The sequence below is a fragment of the Gavia stellata genome, chromosome Z (genome assembly GCF_030936135.1).
Source record: "Gavia stellata isolate bGavSte3 chromosome Z, bGavSte3.hap2, whole genome shotgun sequence".
NCBI lineage: Eukaryota > Metazoa > Chordata > Aves > Gaviiformes > Gaviidae > Gavia > Gavia stellata.
Window position 1 is genome coordinate 42,296,429 of NC_082637.1, and position 21,788 is coordinate 42,318,216.

The following is a 21,788-nucleotide window of genomic DNA, read 5'->3' on the forward strand; positions in this document are numbered from 1 at the left end:
AAACAAACTGAGTTTTTTCATAGTTATTTTGAAAAAAGATTAGTTTGTGTAGAAAGTCTTTATATGTTCAGTTAATGTGATTTATTAGCTATTATTTTACAACTGCATTTTTGATATTCTGTATGATATACTATACGTTTTTTGCCCTTGTGATGAGGGTGGGAAAGGCAAGTCTTAGAGGTTAAACACAGCATGCTAGATTTGCAAAAGCTGTGCATGAGCTGTTTCTGAAAATGAAAAGATCTGTCTGGAACAAGGGCCAAGGTGTGTTTAGTTTCCTTTTTTTTTTTTTTTTTTGAGGACTCCTAAGTTTTAAAGGCTAAAACATTAGGTGTGACAAAGGCAAGGAGTGTTCGCTGAGCTGGAAGTTGTACCCAGTAGATTTCCCACAGAAATACAGCGCAAGTAGCTCCCACTTAGCCTTGCCTGCCTGTCAGCTTTTCTAACAGAGGGCAACTGAAATTACTGTTGCTTTCTCATCACAGGAAGTTACTCCCACCGCTCTTTTGCACAGAGCTCATTTAGTCAGCAAAGTGTCACCTGAGCTTCCTTGCCTCAGTTCGGTAGATTTGGTTCAAGTTCTATTTTACATTCACGTTAATTTTTTTAATTGGTAATTGACACATGCTTTTATAGATCCTTCAAGGTAGAAGTCTTCCAACAGGTACCTTTTCTTTTATTACTTACCAATAAGTCACAGGCTAAAGCTGTATTTTACTTACGGGTATGTAGCTTGACTTAGGGACCTAAAAGGACATAAGATGTCCTTTTTATGATGCTATATTTTAAAAACGTAGGGCGAGGTTCTAAATAGCTGAAGCTGTTACGTAAAAATGAAACCACCTGAGCTAGGTAGGCCTGTTTATAAAGCTTGTAGAAGCTAATCTATATTCTTACGGAGTTTTCCCGTTTCTATGGCCTACATATTTACTATTATTGGCAGACGTCTCTAGTAATTATATAATCTTTCGAGATTTTTACTTTAAGTCAGTAAGGCTAAGATGCCTCTCTAGTCTCAATGTGGTTGTGGTTATGAATATTAGTAGTGTCTTCTCCATGTTTTAGGAAAGATGTTTGGTGCAGAAGCCATCTTAAGTGATTATAGATACATTCCTCGAGGATAACTATGTTGTATCTAGCTGTCATGTGCTTCTCTAGGGGGAAGGAACAGGTGCCTCAGGTACCCGGAGAGTGCATTTTCATTTCTAATGGTTTTTTAAATGTGCATAGGGTGACTAGCTCAGCTGAAGATACCGTACTGAAGAAGTGTAGTATGCATAGCTGTCACGTATCTGAGCAATTGCAGATTCCTGTGATGGGACTAAATCTGTCATTTACATTACAGCGTCCTTCCTTTCTACTGAGTTAGTGAGCTGTAGGGAGAGTGGTGGAGCGAAGGTGGATTACTTCTGTCATATCTCTATCACGGTTGAGCCCCTGGCAAAAGTTAGCTTTTCTAACATGAGCCTGCCAAAGTCATCGAAATGCCACAGCAGCCCATAGAAGCATCTTCAAGGCGTTGCTTGGAAATCGTTCTTCCACAATGGATGTGTCCATAGGAGTGAGCGGTGCAGTCCCCAAGGGGATCATTGTTGGTTGCTGCTGTTGGAGATCATTTACATGGGAGGTCATACTGTTGTGCTGGCTGTCGTCTGACTTCAGAGCTGATGAAGTCACAAACGTTTGTCTGCTGGGGAAGGAAGGGTACCTTTTGTTGCTTCTGTTTGCTGACTCCACTTTTTTTCAAGAGTAACGTCAGAGGTTTTTTTTTATTTCTTTCCAGCTGTGGTAGACAAAATGTCAGTAGAATAAGTGACCTACCCACCAGAACTTGCCATGAACCATTTGGTTGGACCGCCAGAGGGGGAGGTAAGTGAAGAGCCAGCAAATGGAGCAGTGAACGAGTCCGTGGAGGCTGACCTGGAGCACTCAGAGGTGGAAGAGGAACAGCGGTATGCAACTCGCTACCCAAGGCACACAAACAGCAGCCAAGGGGGCCTGTCTGGGCAGGAGGAGGAAGGGATGTTAGCTCGGTCAGCCAGCACTGAGAGTGGTTTCCACAATCACACGGATACTGCAGAGGGGGATGTGATAGCCACAGTGGAGGACAGTTACGACACAGAGAGAGTTCAGGAAAATGAGGATGAGAGCGCATACGCGGTGCAGTACAGGCCTGAGTCTGAGGAGTACACGGAGAATGCCGAGGCTGAGCACGGCGAGGCCATTCATAATCGAACATTGCCCAATCACTTACATTTCCATTCCATTGAACATGAGGAAGCCATGAATGCAGCCTACTCGGGTTATGTCTACACACATCGGCTCTTCCACCGAGGAGAGGATGAACAGTATGCTGAGCCTTACGCTGACTACGGACTGCAGGAGCATGTCTATGAAGAGATAGGGGATACACCAGACCTCGATGTTAGGGAGGGGATCCAGCAGTATGAGCGGGAAAGGGAGGAAGCCGACAATTACCGCAAGGAGGCCCTTGGTGCCCGCCTTCACCATTATGATGAACGGTCTGACGGAGAGTCTGACAGCCCCGAGAAGGAGGCAGAGTTTGCACCCTACCCGAGAATGGATAGTTACGAACAAGAGGAGGACATTGATCAGATTGTAGCAGAGGTGAAGCAGAGCATGAGCTCCCAGAGCTTAGATAAGGCAGCTGAAGACATGCCAGAGGCAGAGCAGAGTTTGGAGCATGGTCATGCTCTTGCCGGTGGTGGGCATGAAAGTAATGGCCAGCTCCCAGCTGGTTCTCGAGTTACGCCCGGCTCAGGAGAACCTGTACAGAGGTACAGCAAGGAAAAAAGAGATGCAATTTCGCTGGCCATCAAGGATATTAAAGAGGCTATCGAGGAAGTGAAGACAAGGACCATCCGTTCTCCTTACACCCCTGATGAACCTAAGGAGCCTATCTGGGTGATGAGGCAAGACATCAGTCCAACCAGGGACTCTGACGACCAGAGGCCACTAGATGGAGATGTGAGTATACAAAGCTTTCAGCTCTCAGGTTATGTATGTCTTTAATTTAATGTTTCTTTAATTGTGACATACATGGCAGTGAAGGAGGGTCCATTTTGTTGTTGTTGTGTGGTGACTCATCCTTCAGTAAAGTATGTAGTGCTTTGTCTGTTTTAAATTTGTACTCTAGGGAGCATGTAAGAGGTAAGCACGTGCATTTCTTTATGAAGCACTGCTGACACCAGTTACACTATACAAGAATTTGTCACATGAAGCTCTTTACTTGTTTTTTTCTGAAAGAAATTCTGGTACTTTTTTTACTACTATGGGATATTTTAGAATAGCTACTGAACACTTTGTCTTCTGTTGTTTATCCTTGTGTGCTTCTGTTAATTCTAGGTTTCTAAGTTTCATTTTCTGGCACGTAACAATCCTAACAGCTCCATCAGAAATTTTAATATTCTTTATGATGGTATCATAGATCAGATTCATATTCCAGAAAAGTTGCAGGGTTTTTGTCCACTTGAAGGCTCTAGAAATGTGTTATGAACCTCAGTGTATTACATTATCACTGTACAACTGTATTCACTCTCCAGCAGCCTAAGTATCGAAGGCCATCATTCAGATTTACAGCATCAGCATTTCTGAAACTGTACTTTTGGCATGGGGCTTAACTAGATCAGCATCAGTTCCCAGTTTGTGGTTCCTGCTGCCTGTATGATAATCTTTACTTGAAGTTTTGTGGGTTTTCTGCATTTCTAATAAGTAAACTCATAAAAACATGTTAACTGCATTAAATTTATGCCTGATACAAAAAGAGCTGGTAGGCTAAGTTTACTGGCCAAAATAGTCTGTCATATGGACCCATGCTATTACTTCAAGGATAACTGCACCGCAAACATCTGTTCCATCCTCTTTATTGCTGTGGATTGTTTTTGAGATCTTTGGTTTTTTGGAAGAACACCAAAAATAGAACTTTTTGTGTGTTGTTTGGTGTTTTAAACTGAATTATTGTAACGTTCTAGGAACGCATCAGAACTATCCAAAACACCTCAGCCTCTGCAAAGGGAATTCAGATGGTGAAAAAAGATCACATGCCATGTAGATATATGACAGGCTTCTGGTTTTTTTAATCTGCTTTCAAGATGATAAACGCTAGTATTCTACAAATGGGAAGAGACTTTTGGAGCATAGTGTTTGAGTTGCTGAAAAAACATGCACACTGATTGAGACATGTAGCTTCCAGATTTTATTTTTCCTTGAAAACTGTTGGAAACACACAGTGATAATTATGTTTGGGTTGGGTTTTTTATTTCTTCATAGTTTCACTGAAATTAAAAAAAAAACAAACCTATACTGCAAAAATTACTTCTACAAATATTTTAAAAATTATGTCTGTTACAGAGCTGATTAGCAGTCACGTGGAGGGCTAAAACAGTCTTCCCAGGTTATTCTGTATGGGATAACAATTATTTTTAACTTAACTTCTTTAAAAATTCCCAAAAGCTATAATTATTTCTCGCCCCTTTTTCAAATAGATCACATTACTCTTTTGCTGTACATTTTTGTTTCTAAGTGCTGTCTTTGGGAGGACCAAAGAACTTCTTGCTGCTTCCCAATTGTCTGATTGTAACACCCTGTACCATGACGGTCTCTGTGACATTAGGTTGGGGATCCTGAGAGCACTGAGTCCTTCCTGAAGGTGCTCCAGCTGCTCTCCAAAATCTTGCTGCACCTTGCAGAATTTAACTCGTCTAAGGTACGCTGGTAGGTCTCAGCCTGGTATTTTCATATAGTAAACAAAACAGGTGTTTCCGTTTGTCTGTATTTACATGAGGTATTGAAGTACATAGGGGTTTCCGTTTTGCACCAAAAGTTAATTTCTCATTCAATATTTTTCATAGCCTGTCAGGTAAGAACCTGACTGGCATTTTCAGTGCTGGCTATAATCAAAACAGTGTAATGGCAGTTAGTATAGCTCAGTGCAAAGATAAATGATGATTGTAGGTGTGCAGACAGTCTGTGTTCTTGGAATGATCTGTAGCAGATTGAGTGGAATACATGTTGTAGAAGAAGGGACTTGGGACTGGGTAGGAATTTTCTTTGTCAGTGAAGATGAGGTATGTATTTGCTTTGCTGGATTCTTTGATTCAGATGCCAACTCATGAACAGTCTGAGCAGTCTGCTTTCTTTAACAAACCTTTCCTAGAATTGCTTAGCAATAAATTGGGCAAATGAGATTGTGTTGACTAGGTGACCATGAGTGATCAATTGCAATAAAAATAAAGTTGAAGCCCATTCATCTAAATGTAGATTTTTCTTCTGTGTCCCTTGAGAAAGAAACAGGATCTCAGACAGGAGCTTTTCAGTGTAACCAGTATATACCAGTCATGTTATTCAGTCTGATTTGTAACATTGGCCTTGAAATAAGAAGGAATTACAGAAAAAGAGTGTTTTACCTTCAGGCAGACACCCTTTTCTTCCTACTGCAGATAAGTGATGCAAATTGGGTGCTTTTACTACCTTCGGTTATTTTGCAGGTCTGCTTTGAAAATTGTCCCCACATTGTTTTTGAAGAAAACCATTCTGCTTTTAGAGATAGAACTTACTTGAAAATATTTGTAATCATTTTGTGTTGTTAATCATATGATATTGAAACCGGTAAGACCAGTTATTAGATCCAAATAACAGTTACTTATTTATTGAGGAGCTCTCCACAAGAGAGCAATGAAAGCAGGGAGTCAGAAGAGCGATTTGCAGTTAAGACTCATTAAATACAACGACCTTTTTTGCCTTTTTTCATGAGAAAGCGACTGTTACTCCTCAATAACTCCCAGAGCACTTGGATGATACATTCACAGCAGAATGTTTGGTAGAATACCAGTTGGAAATGTCCAGAGACTATTTTGAGAACTAACAATCCAGAAGTGTTCAGCTAGCCTGCAGCTGGGTATAGTTTGGGAATGTTAGGAAAGACATGCAAAGACTGTGATGGTAAGAAAGCTATGGATCACCGTACCTGTTTGTTTTTAAGATACCCTGTTTCCAGGTTTATTCACTGTTTAATCTACCTGGAATTTCAGTCATTCCTGTGCATTTCTTCTCAAAAGAAATTTTTGGTAGGTATATGAAAAGAGAAAATTGTACACAGCCCATTGACAATTCCACTGTAATAAAGTCTGGTAGTCCTGTGATGTAGGACGCAGGTAGCAGAATTCTGTGAATAAATAAATAGTGTACTGAAGTACCTGCTTAATGTTTAACAATGGAGAGTATTTGCTGTCGTATGCCTTGTGCACCCTGGTTTGGTGATGCATACTTTCACTCGAGTAAGAGCTGCTCTAGACATCTAGTTTGTGGGGAAGGTGTTGTATATTTGATAAAAGCTGAAAAATTCTCTCAGTCTCCTTTGAATAAATGCAGTAAGATTTTTTTTTTTTTAAGTTTGCCACTCATATGAGAGATGATCAATTGACATATATTTCCAAAATCTGTTTATCAGAAAACTTTTTAAACCGAAGCAGACCATCACTTGGATATGGCCTTGTGAGGATATCTTTTTCAAATACAATAGCAGTTAGAGCTGCACAGCTGCAAGAAATGTGACACCAGGAAACCATGACGGAAAAGGCTGGATCTGCAGTTAGACTGTGTTTTCTGAACGTGAAACAGGAGAGAATCTGTTCACATAGTACTGAACGATGTTCATAGCTGGAGACCAGCATGGAGCTTATGGTACGCACATACCTGAGAGTGGTGGAGAGGTATACCCTTTAGGAACAGGTGTTCTAGATGCACACAGTTCCTTCACTGGAAGGGAAGGCACATATCCATTTAGGTAGCTCTTGCCCATCATTCTTCTCTGTCAGATTCTCCATCAGAAACCTGCTGTGAATGTGCCTAGCCAAGCACAGAAGGAATGGTGTTTAAAGGTCTAAATAGAAGACATCTGCAGTGCCTGGATCTGGACTTAAGGATGAACACATGTTCAAGTGGAAAAGGGAATAGTTTTGTGTAGTAGATATCTCAGAATACAATTAAACATTCTGGTGTAAACACTGTACGGAAGGTTTAAAAAAGCACCTTTAAAATGTCATAGAGCTTTGAGAATAGTGGCTTGCTTAGTTGTGGAAGTACAGAGACCCGCTGAGAAAAGCACTGGAAGGCACAAAAGCTGAAGTAGGGTTTTTTTGGCTGGGATTTAGAAAGTATTTCTGTCCTCTCATGTCCAGGGAAGAGAAGCAGGCTGCCTGCTTCACTTCTGCCATAATCAGGAGAAAACAGTGGTCTGGAGGGAGAAATTCTCCATTTCAGAATTAAATACCATGACGTTTTTCTGAGGTCCATTCAGTTATCCTTGGGACTGTAGATGTGAAAGGCAAGTTTTGTTGACCTTCAGGGCACGGTTTGTTGCTGCGTGCCAAGACATTGATTTTGCAAAGCCCTCTCATCGGTATTCACAAGTCTCTGTTCCTCTGCAGACACTTGAGATGGCGCAATGTTAGAATAAACCCTAATATAAAGTAAAACCACGTACATGGGTGGTTTGGGTTTGTGAAGTAGAAATTCAGAGCTGAAGATAAGCCTTTTGGGTAGAACAGAACTGCGTTGCGTGGTTTTGCTTCTCTGTTCTTTTTGGTTACATGTATTTTATTTCAACCTTTGAGTTCTCAGTTGCAGGGTTTTCTCAGTTCTGATAACTCCAGAAGTGAAGTGTTTTCATGGAGGTGGATTTGCTTCACTTTTTCCACAGCAAGAGTAATGTATTATTAACAAGGCAATAGAGAAGTCTGTTTTAAATAATTAAGCATGTTTCAGTAATAGATGAACTAAGGGGGGAAAAAAGAGAAAGAAAAGAAATTAAATAAAGATGAGTTTATATTGACAGGATATTGTTTTCTTTTTCTGAGCAGACCTTTTAATACTGTTGGTTGAGCACACAAAGTACAGGTCATCTTTCCATCACCTATGTGAGACCACAGTCTTAAAATTATACAGAAAAAACCCACCCCAAAAGCCCCAAATGAAAAATCATTTTTAAAAAAAAACCAAACAAAAAGTGTTTTAATATCCAGGGCAGAAAGCTTTATGCTGATTCATCAATCACACAGAAGAAAGCTTAAATTTATCAATTAATCTGCTTGAAGACAAACACTCTCCAGGTGAGTTACAGGCTTTTAAATTACAGTGAGCACTGGATACATAACCCCTTGAATACTTTTTTTGTTTTATTACCTTTGTTAATTATTGAAAGATAAAAGCAATTTTAAGTGATTTTTCTGTGCTGTTGAAAACTAGAACAGCGCTTGTTACCGTTAAAGTCTTTTGAAAACACAGGAGGGATCCACACTGATTTTTTCAGACTGACACACAAAGCTGCATTTGAACTACAAGTTCAAGTGAAAGTACAGCTAAGGAGGTCCATACTTGTAAGGGAGAAACAGCCAGCACTGAACCAGACTCCATGAGCCCTGCTACACTGGCAGCCTTTCATCCAGCGTGCGTGCTGCTGGACAGACCCTACCTGCATAGCATGTGTGTGTGATCTGACAGGCAGTCAGAGTCCGTACAGCCTAAGATTTTGTTCAAAGAGAAGTTACCAGCTCACAAAGTGGGACTGTGGTGCTACATGGTTACTGCTACTGACTCGTGGCCAAAGAGACTCTCTGAAATGGACAAAATAAAGGGCCGTCTTGCCCTAACAGGCTCAGTTACATTTATTGTTTGCTCACTGGGACTTTTCTGTGTCAGATCTAAACCTCTATGTATTCTTCGGTATATTTTTGGTTTATATTTGAGACCTAGTAATATAATAGTAACAGGTGGGGGTCTTTCTTCAAAGACTTTGACAGAGGTACACAGTTATTGCTTAGGTCAAAATCTATTTCTGTAACTTCAATGAATTTTACTGAAGAATTACAACTCAGTGGTGTTCTGCAGACACTCATGTACAGCGTGTTTGTTTTAAAAAAGCTGGTTTATTGAGAGCTTTTGCATAGTGTAACATGTGTGGACAGTCAGATCTCTCAAGTGGGATTGTCAATCATTGTCCAGATGGTCGCAAGCAGCAGGAGGCTCCATCCTTGCAGGGCATCATCAGCTGGATCAGGGGAGATTCCCCAAACTAAGACTCCCCAAACTGCGTTTGTTCTCAGGTCTTATGTACAGCTGGTCTGTGTTCCTACATGACCACACTAGCATGTGTGATCCATTGCTATAGTTTACCTTAAGCTACATACAAAACACCTCCTATGTTAACTGTATACATAAGACTGTCATACATGAGCTTATCTGCATCTGCAGGAATAGTTTCTGTTGACTACCAGCAAGTATCTTATCCATGTACTGTTTGGTCATTTTTGCAGCAGAAACTGCACGGGGGAGCTGTTGGGTCAGCCAGAGTCCCTACCCAGGATGGTAGTTAGCACCCTGAAGTGATGAATTGTGCCTCTCACTTGCCATATGCATGTGGGGAGCGTGCTGGAGGAATCTTTGAGGCTGCCTGCAATTCCTGTATGGAGAGGTCCTAGAGCAATTAGTTGAATGCTTTGTTCTGAAGTGAGCAGTGCAGTCACTTACTTTGTCTCAAGTCAACTTGTTGTACCATCTGTGCACAAACTGGCAGGATCACCCAGCAAACTGATGGGTAAGTGCACTGGGTATGTGCAGAGGCAGTTACACCCCAACTACAATTACACAACAACTACAGTACAAACTTAAGTTTCATCCTTATGTCACAGTTATAAATTAAATTGCATTGATTGTGCCACAGTATGCATGCATATGTAGTTCTGAGTTGGTTTTATTTTTTCAAACCCTCCATTTTTAACACTATAGTTAAAGCAAATTTAAACAAAGACAACCAATAATAATGATTAGTTATATTGTAAGGGAATTTAGCTTTTGGCTCCATTCCTTATGGGTACTTTATGCCATCTAAAAGCTATGAACATATGTTGATGGTCTCCGTCTACGTTTTAGTGAGTAGAATTTCAGCTGTTCAAATCACAGTAGATACTCTGCCACAACATAGCTGTGCTAAAACCTAAGAGATTTACTGCCATCGTTGTGTTGTACTGGGTGGTGCTTGTGAAATTATGCATCTGACTGTACTTGCATGTTGGGCCTGAGTATTTCCTAATGCTTTGACCTTTGCCTAATGTGTATGGGTACTTCTCAGAAGGCTTTTTATCACTGAAATCAAATAAATTTAAAGGCCTTGCTTTATCCATTTGTCTTCTCTGAAGTATTGTACAAGAAGACTACATTTGCCATTCCTCTGCCAAGAAGCCTGTAGGTGGACAGTAGTGTCATATAGAGTAATGGTATTTTGCTGAAGTATTTGTTGATTGCGTCCCCTCTGTCCCAGCCTTGTATGTGATGATGTGACCCACTAGGTTATACTCTTTTCAGATAAGCTGCTGCTAAAAACAGGTAAAACGACACTGCTTTTGTAAAGCCAGGGCAGGTGGTTGTATCTGAAGATGTTTCAGTATCAGTTATGTTTCTCCTCCTGAGCTATTCAGTAGCCAGCTGGGTTGACCTGGATAGATTAGATGCAACATGATGCAACGCAATCCTCTCCTGTTACAAGTTGTGTTACTAAATCCCTTTGCAGGATTGGAAGGAAGGTTTCTCAGGTGGAGTGGGTTGCATGTTAGTTAGAGTCAAACAACGCCAAAATTGAGATGGAGAATTTTTGGATGTACCAGGTTGAGTATCGTAAGAAAAATGTAAGTAGATTTTCAAGAGGAGAAATGGGGTAACTAGTACTTGTTTGTTGCTGCATTTAAGAGAACACTTTGTAACTCCATTGATGGACCTCTCTTAAGAAATAACAGCATGCTTCACATGAACTTAACTGTATTTGTTCTGACAGAATTTTTTTTAGGCTTATGAAACTTGTTTTGTTAACAGACAACGAAGCAGTCACTATCTGTTTTAGACTTCAGTTGTAGTGTTTTGAGCAGCTATGCAAGTTGTCTATCTGCTCTGATGTATCAAAATATTTCTTGTTGTTACTGTGACTGCATTCTTTCCTTGTCCATTGTATATGGTACTTCTAAAAATGCATTTTGATGCAGAAGAGAACTGAGTGTTTAGTCTTCAAAGACTGAACTTTTTTGTACAAATGTTTCTCGGGACAGCTGTCATGTCATGTCATGTAGCAAACTTTACAGGATGTTTGATATTTGGGTTTGGTAGTTTTGGTTTTGGGGTTTTTTCCCCCAGAAAAATTTGAGCAGACATTCAAACAGAGCACATGGAAAGCTGTGTGATCATTTTGATGGTTGCTTAATTCTGATACTTTACAGATGAAAATAGCTGAGTAAAGGTATTTGTAGTGCTGCTGGAGTAACTGTTTATACATTTTAAATGGTGCAAAATTTCTTAATGTCAGCAACCAACTGATTTAAATGAAATAATTTATTGTTCTCACTTTAGCATGTGAATATGAGCACTTGAAGGCATTTTAATGATTTTTTTTTTTTTTTTTTGTGGAAACATTTGATGCTAAAATATCATATGCTTTACTTTGATTCTTTGTTTACTATTTAAAGGTCAATCCTACAAGATCTTGATGCCATTATTAGGTTGACAGTATTGTGCACCTTTTATATTTAATCCTAATACAGAAATACTAACTATTGGGAATATGAGCACTATGAGGATGCTTCCTTAAGTAAATAGGAGTTGCCATTTGTGAAGTTGAGTCATTGTGGCACTGTAACTCCGGTAATTACACAGTAAGTCAGGGGAGCCTGCATCTCTCCCACAGCCCCTGCATGAATGCCAGCAGTGTAATGAGGAATCCTTCAGTCTGACGGCACAAGCACATGCCAGTGTTCTAAGGACTGTTTCACAGCTGCATCTGATCAGGGACCGTTTCACAGCTGCATCTCCTTTTTGCCCTGCAGTTGTAATTCAAAATATAGGGAGATGCAGGGACTGCTCTTTTACCCAGGAGATATCTGTAAAAGGAATTGCTTCTTAAGTCTTTGGAAGCTTTTATTAGTTAACTGTAGTTCTAATATTTAGTAATTAGCCAAGATAGACCTTTTAAAGGAGTGAGGGTAAAGAGAAGGAGGAGGAGAAGGAAATTTTATTGTCTTGGTTTGTTCCATATCTGTGAAGCTAAGCTTGCAAAACTTAGATCTTTTTTGCACACTATTTCATAGGACTCAATGTTTCAGCAGGAGTGGAGGCATAGCAGGAGGGCACTCCCAGACTGGAGCTGCTGCCAGCTCAGAGCACTGGAAGCGTAGCCCTTCTCTGGTGTCACTCATCAGCTTAGAGAAAAGCCATGTCATGCAATTGTTTATGAAACCAGAAGAGTAGTATTTGACTGTTTTGCCATCACTGACGAACTGTTGAGTGGGCAAAGCTAGGGCCAAACTCCCTATGTCAAAGGAGAGTGTGGAATGCCAGGGCTGCTGGGCTGAACACCCAGCTTACACAGCTAGGTGCTACGCCTTCCTTTGAGGATTCACGTTTTGGCATGCACACTGATATGTTTTGCAGGCATCTCCTTAAGATCTGCCTTTTAAAAATGCCTGCTGTGTTGAAGCTTTGTACACTCGTTCATTTTGGACACCTTCATTAATTCCACCCTCTGGGTTCTTACCCTCATACCAGTCCCCCCCACTCTGGACTTCAGATACCTCGCTACCGCTTTTTAGTGTCATCAGCATTCATTAGGAATTGACAATGATTAGAATATCCTTTCACAAAGCATTCTTTCCCTTTACCAAGATACTTGCTGACAGATCACATAGATCTACGTATGTCATGATACTACTGTTCTATGCTTTGTTCCCTTTGTTTTTCTGCTGTGATATTCTTGATGATCATTAATGACTAGGACAAGATTGGAAAGGCAGTTTCTCCACTTATGGAGAAGGGAAGGGAGAAATATGAGGAAATCTGATCTAGAGATCATGTATAATACTAAGATCATAGCACAAACTGTGAAATATTTTCCAAGTTTGTGCTGTATCTAGGATGAGGAATCATAGCCTTTGATTACACTGGTATTGAGTAGTCCTTGAATATATTCGTAAGTCTTGAATACATTAGTATTACTCTGTACAGTTTCTAAAAGTTGTTTTCTAAGATGATGGAATAACTTTTATGGATTACAACTGCAGCCTACCTCTGCTCAGATTAGATTAGTTTAGCACTTCAGGTTAATTATACCTGAGAGCATGTGTGCTTATGGGGAAATTGCAGTCTTTCACTCTCCCCAATTTAGCAACTACGTAATATTTAGCTGAATCCCTGTGTTCTGGTCATGGTCAATTCACCTGTCTCCCATCGCAGGTTACTTGTTAGTGACTTTATCTTTTCTTTCCTAGAATGTCAGAGTTTAGGACATTGGTCTGCATTGCCTGCAGCCTTCAGTAAGCTCACAGTCACTAACCTGCATGCAATAGGCATGTACTTGTGCAGCTGGAAGTCCTGTAACTGCAGCTTAGTTGAATTCTGACAGTAAATGTAAGTAGTTGGCCTAGTACCAATATCAGACGATCCTCTATTCACCTTACAAAAAAAGTTTTGTGACACACTTCTTGGCTGAATGTTGCTTGCCACTGAGTACAGCTTTTTGTTTTCCAACTGCTTAATTTCATACATTGCTGACAAATAAGAACAGGTGTTTTTAAAAAGATTTAGCTGTTCAGAGTAAGTCCACTGAGATACTGATATGTGATCATGATGATAAAAAGCAAGGGTTACAACATTTTAAAAGTGTTTGTCTTTTTTTTTTTTCCCGTCTCGTCTCTTATTTCCATTGCCAAGTTAGAGGAAAATATGAAACAAAAATTTCTACATTTGTCACTCAGATAATTATTTAATTTTCTTGCCATGTCTAGTCTCCATCTCCAGATTCTTCTTCACCTCGGGGTGCTGAATCGTCAAGTAGTCAACATCAGCAGGATGTCTGCAGTACAGCAGAGGCCTCCACTAATAAAGAGGTAGAGTGAAATCTTTTTAAAAGCCACAGTCTTGTTCATGCTGCTCATGCTTTTTAATTTTCCTTGCCCCCTTGTACCTGTGCAATCCCTTCTCTTCTTCCAAAATTGCAACAAACTTGAAAAGCTGATTTGTAGCTCCTTTCCCTTATGCTTGCCTGGCTGTCTGACTGAATTTCTAACATACTTAAGACTGTTTATCATGGCATTTCTCTGTGTTCAGGTGCCACTAAATTTTTTTAATAGGCTGGGAGGTATTGATTTACCAAACAGTCAACATCACCTCTGTATTAGAGGCAAAAGGAAGAAGCCCTTTTCTTTTTTCCATGCAGAATGTCTTTCCGCGAAGAATGTTTCTCAGGCAGATTAATAAGCTTGCTTAAGTAAAATTAATTAGGTAGTAATTCTTGCTGCTTAATATTTTGTCATTGTAGAAACTGACCTGCCAGTGATTTACAGTCAGAATTCAGTTCCCGACTCCAGGCTCCTCAGGATAAAGCTAGATACTTTCTTTCTTTTTTTTTTCCCTCCCCTTACCTGCCAGCTTTTTACGCTGCAGTAGTTCCACCAAAACAAAATGAAAAGTGTGAGTAGAACTTCTTGCAGTGTGAAAAGAAAAATAATTTGACATAAAAAGTATTTGGATTAATATAGAATGGCTGGCTCTGTAAACAGAAAAATCTGCAAATATTTGGTTTATTTGCTTTTTTTTTTTAAACTTCACAAAAATCTAGAAACTGTAGTCTAACAAGATATCATGTTGTTACTGATAGCAATGCATGCATTATCTTCCACAATGAAAAAAAATTATCTGTTATAACTGGAAATACTGAATAAAATTGAAACTCTAATTAGTAATCCATTCTTTTTTTCTTTTGTGGTTATCAAGGCATAAAAAAACTTGTAACATGTATGTATTTGTGCCACTCTGTATTTGCATTTAGAAAATAATGAAAGGTTTCAAAAGGCTTAAGAAACTCATAATTTCTCATGTGCTAAAAGCCTTCAACAATAGACTGTGCCATTAAATTTTCATCTGCTACGTTGTTAGCTTGTTGAAGCCTTTGGCTTTCTTCAGTACAGATTTTGTCACTTTTTAGCAGTTTTCAGATATCAATAAACTTACCCAAAGAAAGAAAACAAATCAGACGCTACTCGTTTCAGCTTTTAGCATGTGCTGACACATAGTGTCAGAGGTGGTAAACCAGGTTTCACAATAGGATGTATCAGGCTGTTTGTTTCCTGCAGATGAGCAATAATGCCTGCTTTAGTACTTCCAATGCAAGAACAACAGTGATAAAGCAGCCTCATAGTTTTTGGGAATGACTTTCAGGTCTTAGTAAAACGGTTTTTTAAAATACAAATTTTGTAATACTAGGTGGCAACAAGATTAACAAGAGTAATGAAACATTAATGACCTTGATGTTTCATTATTCATGGATATGTAAAATTAAAAGGTGTAGGTTTCCTCCTATTGGTAACTTTACCTGTTACTTTGCTATTCCTCCGGTCTTAGTAGAATGTCTTTTAACCTGGGTAATGAACAAAAAAACTTCATTTTGTGTGTGAGTTTTTGCAATAAAAGTATATATGATGACAGTTTACACCACTGTTTCCTGAGAAGAAGTTGCATCAGCTGGTCAGGTTGCTGAATACTTGCCAAATCTGTAATTACAGACTTTGCGTGCTCTGTTTAAAAAAAATAAAAGTACTTTGGAAAGGGCATTTATATGCATGAGCTGTCTCTGGTGTGTAAGGGATTTGTCCTCTAGGCCTGTCAGAGTCCAGTGGTTGAATCTCCCTCTTAGCCCTACACCGGCAGCAATTACAAACAATTGTTGAAGTCTGTATAGGTAGGTGGTCCATCAAAGACGTTCATCTGAAGAGATGAAAGAGCCACAGATCTGAAAAGGCATGTCACTGTCCTCACAGCAGCTTAAATGCTTGGCAGCAGGAGGCTGTTGTTTATTGACATCTTTATTTATGGTAGTACAATCCCTGATGTAGAGCTTTCTTGGTTTTGCAGTACAGCTTTGTAATTTTCATAAGGAACAGCAAGTACTTAAAGGCTGCGCAAGCTCTGCAGTCTGTGTCACACACCTTTTGTTTTTACTTCACGAGTTGTTTTATTTTATAGCAAGATGAGCATCATTGGTTGAAAAATACTACTTGTTACATCCATTTTCTATTTGTTACAGTGGAAAACACTCCCTGGGGTTAGTCACTCAACCAGTCACGTAACTGTGACCTTCCTAGTTTACCTGGTTTATCCACTAACACACAGAACCTAGTAAGTTGCCTGTCATAAAGGAAAATAATTTGGCTTATATTTCAGTGGATATTGTCTGGAAATATACTGGAAATTTTCTAAGATATTATGCATTATTCAGGTCGTATATAGAATTCCTTTTAATAAAACTATTAAGCAGTCATTGGAGGAGTTACTGCTAATACAATCAGTTGTAGACTCATTAAAGTTTTGTAATCCTTGGAGTATCCAAAATTCTTATCTGCAACACACATAATAATAGCAGCAGGTATTTCAATATACCTATTACCATCTATGTATTGCCACACAGAATTTTCTTTGATAAATTTTCCTATGTGTTTTGTGGTTTTGATTATAACAAAATGGTGAGTCTTACTCACTGAAAGTTCTAGCTTTCAAGTGTTTGAAGTGTTAGCCACGGAGTCTTTCACATAAAATTGCAGTTGGAAGTAAGGTCTTACTTTAGACTGTGTATTTATATATGCAAGTCAGGACTTTTTTATTTGTTCACCTTTTACGAAATTGAAGCTACCAGATATGTTTTTGTGCTTGATACAGTGTAAACATAGTTGGTGATGAAGTGTTAGTGAATTCAGTTACCCCACAGAATACAGGTTCCTACCTAACCTGTTAAAATTTAGAAAGCTTTTTGGATACATCTAAGAACAGTCCTAATGAATAACAGAATTTGGTTAATGAATAACAGAATTTTGTTAATGAATAACTGACTGGGCTGATGGTCTCAGTCATGAATAATAACAGTATAGTGTAATTTTATATTTTCCTGCATGTATTTATTTGTGTTTGGAAGATTCAGCGTCTGTGAGATATGATGTATTTTCCTGCATACTCCTTGGTTAACAAAAGTAGAGTGGCTATTGGTAGACAGTTAATATACTTCGAACACCAACAAGCGACTGAAAACTGGGCCTCGCATGTTGCCTGATAGATAAAGACACAAATGGAATACATTGAATTTAACTCTAGTAGGTACTTAAAGTTTGAAAATACTAACTATAATAGTAAATCTTAAAAAATGGTGATCTTCCTTTGCTAATAACTATGACTGATTTACTTTTTTTTTTTGCGTGGAGAAATTTTTTAATGCATATTTGTGCATGCTGTGTTCTGTTTGAAATCCTTTTTGTCTTAATTACAGTCCAGAAAAAGCTTGGCTTCATTTCCAACCTATGTTGAAGGTAAGATAGTTCTACAATTTCTAAATGTTTTTTCATATCCAAAAACCTCCAATATTTATAATGTATAAAATTTTATTTGTATTTGCTGAATAGAAAAGCTGCTAGGATTGGGTATACTGATTTAGATTAAACTGTGTCCAGTCCGGTACCTGAGCTAAAGCCTACTACGCTCTTTTTGAGAAGTTCAGAAACATGGAGCTTTTACTTTTTTAGTGTTTCATTCATAGCTTCTGTCTCAGTTCTGCTGGGTTTTTATCAGTATCACTTAAAACACTATTGATTTTTTTATGGTATTTACACAACACATGTGAATGTGTGTGGACAAGGAAAATAGGTTAGGCAAGAAGAGTGTCGTGCTCTCTCCAGCACTGATTTCAATTGGCAGGCTCAACCCAATCTTAGTTGGGTTGATTAGCAGAATTGAATTAATCGCATTAATTGGCAGGCCAGCCAGAGGAAATCTGCACTGCTTTACAGCTACTTGTCCTCTAATTACATAGTACTTCCTGTCTTAAAGTTGTGCTTGTACTAGTGCTGACTTTTTTCAGAACAATGTGAAAAAGCAAGTTATCTGCTACTTGAACTGCTGTTACCTTTTGTATGAGTCTGCATCCTCTGTACACAGGAAGACTGCATGCTGTAAAACTCGGTTACTTCGTTATGAGAGCATGACAGAAGCAGAAAATTCAAAGTTTCATTTGTTTTTTTTTTCTCCTGACAGCAGTTGTTCCATATGCTTGATGAAATACCAGAAATACAGTTGATGTGATACATCATTTGGACTATTTTGGAACTCCTTGGATTGCTTTACAGTGTGCTGTGTTTAAATGATTATGTGATAATTCTCTTTAGACTAAAAATTGATCATTGGTTTAGTCTTCACTGTATGAGCTGCATATTTTGAAGTCTGTGGCCAGAATGTCAACTAAAGTAAATTCCATATATTGTTTTGAAACTAGCTGAGCTTTGGAATTTTGCAGCCATGAAAGATCTCTCTTAGAATTGAAATTCATGTCCTAGTGGTAGCCCTGTCTATCAAGGGCTATCTTAAATTATCCTCCCCTCCTTAAAAAAAAATAATTGTAAACTAAAATTTTCTTAGATCTTAGTCCAGTGCAAAATCCCTTAGAAAAACAAATTTTCCGTTTTTATGCACTAGCAGTCCAAGAAAACTTCTTAGTACCTATGCTACACTTTTGTTCAGATAATAATTTCATTGTCAGAGGTAATAAATGGAGGGTGTCTTATAAAAAGCAGTACTGTCTGTGTGTTCACCTCTGATGAAAATAGAGCACATACATACCTTTTTAGGTTTTAATATCCTTCCTTCTGGGAGCCTTATCTACACCTTTGTCAGTCTATATTTATGGGGTTTTGTGTTTTGATCAGAAATTGTACTATAAAGGGTTTCTTACCCTTTACAGTGAAGTGGTGGAAGAGGTGAAAAGGCCTTGACATGTAAAGTAACAAATAGTAACACTTAAAATGCTGTATGATTTCAGGACTGGAAGAGTGTGCAAATATGTAGTACTTCCAGATGCCTTAATTTGCTTAAAGAAAAAATCCCATTTCTTTGGGTCATGTACTTCAAAGTGACTTGTTCATTTTGAGTGTTTTCCAGATACATAGTATCAGAACAAATGCTGCACACTGGAGATAAGCATCTTAAAACTACTCGTCATAAATTTTCATATTTAAGGGAACCATAATGGAGTCAAACTTGCTCATAAGATTTGTACATCTACTTCTGTCTGTGTGTATAGTTGCAGTGTGATACTTATCTCCAGCTCTTTCTTCTGCTATTTTAATCTTAATAATGATTTGCATTTCTTTAGGGCCAAAGTTACCCATGCTCATTCTGAGTGGTTGTTAATCTCTTCTGTTGTAACTAGAACAAAATTCGCATTCTGATTAATGTTGAACTTTAAGCCCCATCACCCTGTATCTCAAGATACCCTTTGAACTAACAAAAACTCCATTCTGATATTGTAGGGGGTTTGCTTTGTTCTTAGAGGAAAAAAAGGCAAACCTAAAAACAGTTTAGTATTTTTGTGATAAAATGTGGACACTTTTACCACTAGCATGCTGTAAGATGATTTGCATTTTCACTTGTCTTGAACATCAATTGTTTTTCCTTACTTGTAAGAAAACAAGAAACTTCTTAGGTTAACCAGCCTCCCTTTTGGATCATGACAATTTTGACATGTAGCAAGGTGGTAAAATAGAACATTTTTACATATACATTTTTAAGATACAATTGCCAAAACCCGAAACACTTACAGATCATAAATGCTCCTTTGTAAGCAATCTAACTTTCCTCAGAAGATGATGGGAGTCAGATCATTAAGAATCTGTGGGACTAGGAGAGTTATTTTGCCATCAGGAGAGCCCATACTTCCCCTTAATATCCTCATTGAGACTAAGAATGATTTTTAAAGGTCTGTGGCATAACAGTACTTTGCTGAATTGGGCAGTGTGTCTTCTTGGTAAGGAAAGACATGTTGTGCCTGTAAAGCATTCCCAGGGAGGTTCCTCTGCCTGTTGCACTACACACAAGTGAGGAAGTGGCTGATGGCTGCTGCTGAATTGCACCCTTCCTCTTTCGTTTGTGACTGTTGGTCTTGGAATTGCAAGGCTGGTTTTGGTGGGTGAGGGGCGAGCTGAGTACATGTGTCTGTCCCTTTATAACAGTGAAAACTCTCAGAGATTATTTTGCTGCAGGGTGATCCCTGCTCACAAAAGAATGAGCTATTGTGAGAGACAGGCTGGATAAACAATTACAGCTTTTGCTGGAGAGACGTTGAGAGCATTTGCTTGGTGGTTTGTACCTTTGAAAGTACTGGTTACCATATCATCGTGCTAAACTGAAGCATTTCAGAGGAGGATTTGCAGCCATCAGGTGCAAGCTCAAGTTGTCAGGGTGCTGCTGTTTTGCCATGGCTTGGCTTGATTTTCTTCAGTGATTGCTTTCCTGTGTTACAGTTCCTGGACCTTGCGATCCTGAAGACTTAATCGATGGAATAATTTTTGCTGCCAATTACCTTGGCTCGACTCAACTCCTTTCTGATAAAACTCCCTCCAAGAATGTGAGAATGATGCAAGCTCAGGAAGCTGTCAGCAGGATCAAGGTGAGGAATAATTCCTGCTGCTTCTCATACAGATGCCTTAAGGTTGTGGATACGAACTTCCTACTCATGCAGTAGTTTTTTCATGTGGGGTTATCTGTGGTTTCAGAAGGTGCCTCATCTTTCTTTCTGCAAAATAAATCACATGTTTAATGCTGCTTTTGAAACAAGACTGATAAGGAAAAGTTACCACATCATTTTAATTTCCTATAGTAATATTTGTGCCGTGTACTCTAAGCCAGAATCTGAAGTGAGTGGTGGTCTAAGTTATATATTACCTGGGTGTTGAGGGAAAACAGGTTTAGGATATAGCTAGTAAGTACTGCAGCTGCTTCTGGCTTGGCACTTGATGGAACTAGTACTGTGGTAATGTCTGCGGTTATTTTTGACCCTCCTGGGGATACTAGTTTCTCCACCCCATAACAGCTATGAGCTGATTTAAAAAGATAAGAAAAGCCTGTGACAGTACAGAGATGTATGGAAAAAAATTTTTTCCTGGAATCTGGTATGTTTGCTTTGTTTGTTTGGAAAACAGAAATGCCCACCAATTTCTCTACGGCCCACAACGAGCAATGGGCATGGCCGTATTATAAGGTGTGTGGATGAAGTATTGCAGGGTTGTAGAGGATTCTACAATATTCCTGCTACCTATACATGTCTGAGTGGTAGGCACACAGCTTCTCCTGTGCTAATTCAGTTAACCAACACAATCTTATCTGAAAGTTTTCCTTAGTTTAATATTTGTGTGTTCTTCTTTTGTATCATTTATTTTGGATTCCAGAACAGACTCTGTGTGCAATTGTATAAAAGAGAGAGGAAGAGAGACAGCATGTTATCAGCAAGGCCGATAGCACTGTCTATTAAGGTCGGCTGATGCTTCTACTGTTACTGTTCCTTCCAATGTTTTCCATGCCCGGTGTTCAGTTTGGTCTGTGTATGAAACTTTCACAGGGAAGCTCCAACTGGAAGCATTGAGACACTTCCAGAAGTTGTAATTTTGCTGATGTTCAAATACATAAGTTCTTGTAACCTTGCATCTGAAAATCAGTAACACTAGCATTTTAGAGGAGGCAGGGCTGTAGCCTTCCTGTTACAGATAAGTCATCTTCTGCTATCTCTGTAGACGTTTCCACAAACTTAAGCAACTCTGAGCCTTTTGAAAAAGAGTGATTTATCTGTGTTCATTGGAGACTCTGGATTCAGTGACATTTTTTAAAAATATTTTTCACTCAGCCTTCTCAACCCTGGCGGGTCTTGG

General features: G+C 39.0%; 1 protein-coding gene across 1 annotated transcript in view; it reads left to right on the forward strand.

Annotated features, from left to right (window-relative positions):
• The first annotated feature begins 1,836 nt into the window (after positions 1 to 1,836).
• The window catches only part of APBA1 (amyloid beta precursor protein binding family A member 1), a 36,111-nt gene continuing 16,159 nt past the window's right edge, over positions 1,837 to 21,788 (forward strand). The window contains exons 1-4 of the mRNA XM_009816784.2: positions 1,837 to 2,988; positions 13,839 to 13,940; positions 17,366 to 17,405; positions 20,388 to 20,533. Of these exons, the coding sequence (XP_009815086.2) occupies positions 1,837 to 2,988; positions 13,839 to 13,940; positions 17,366 to 17,405; positions 20,388 to 20,533 (1,440 nt within the window). The remainder of the gene's footprint in view (positions 2,989 to 13,838; positions 13,941 to 17,365; positions 17,406 to 20,387; positions 20,534 to 21,788) is intronic.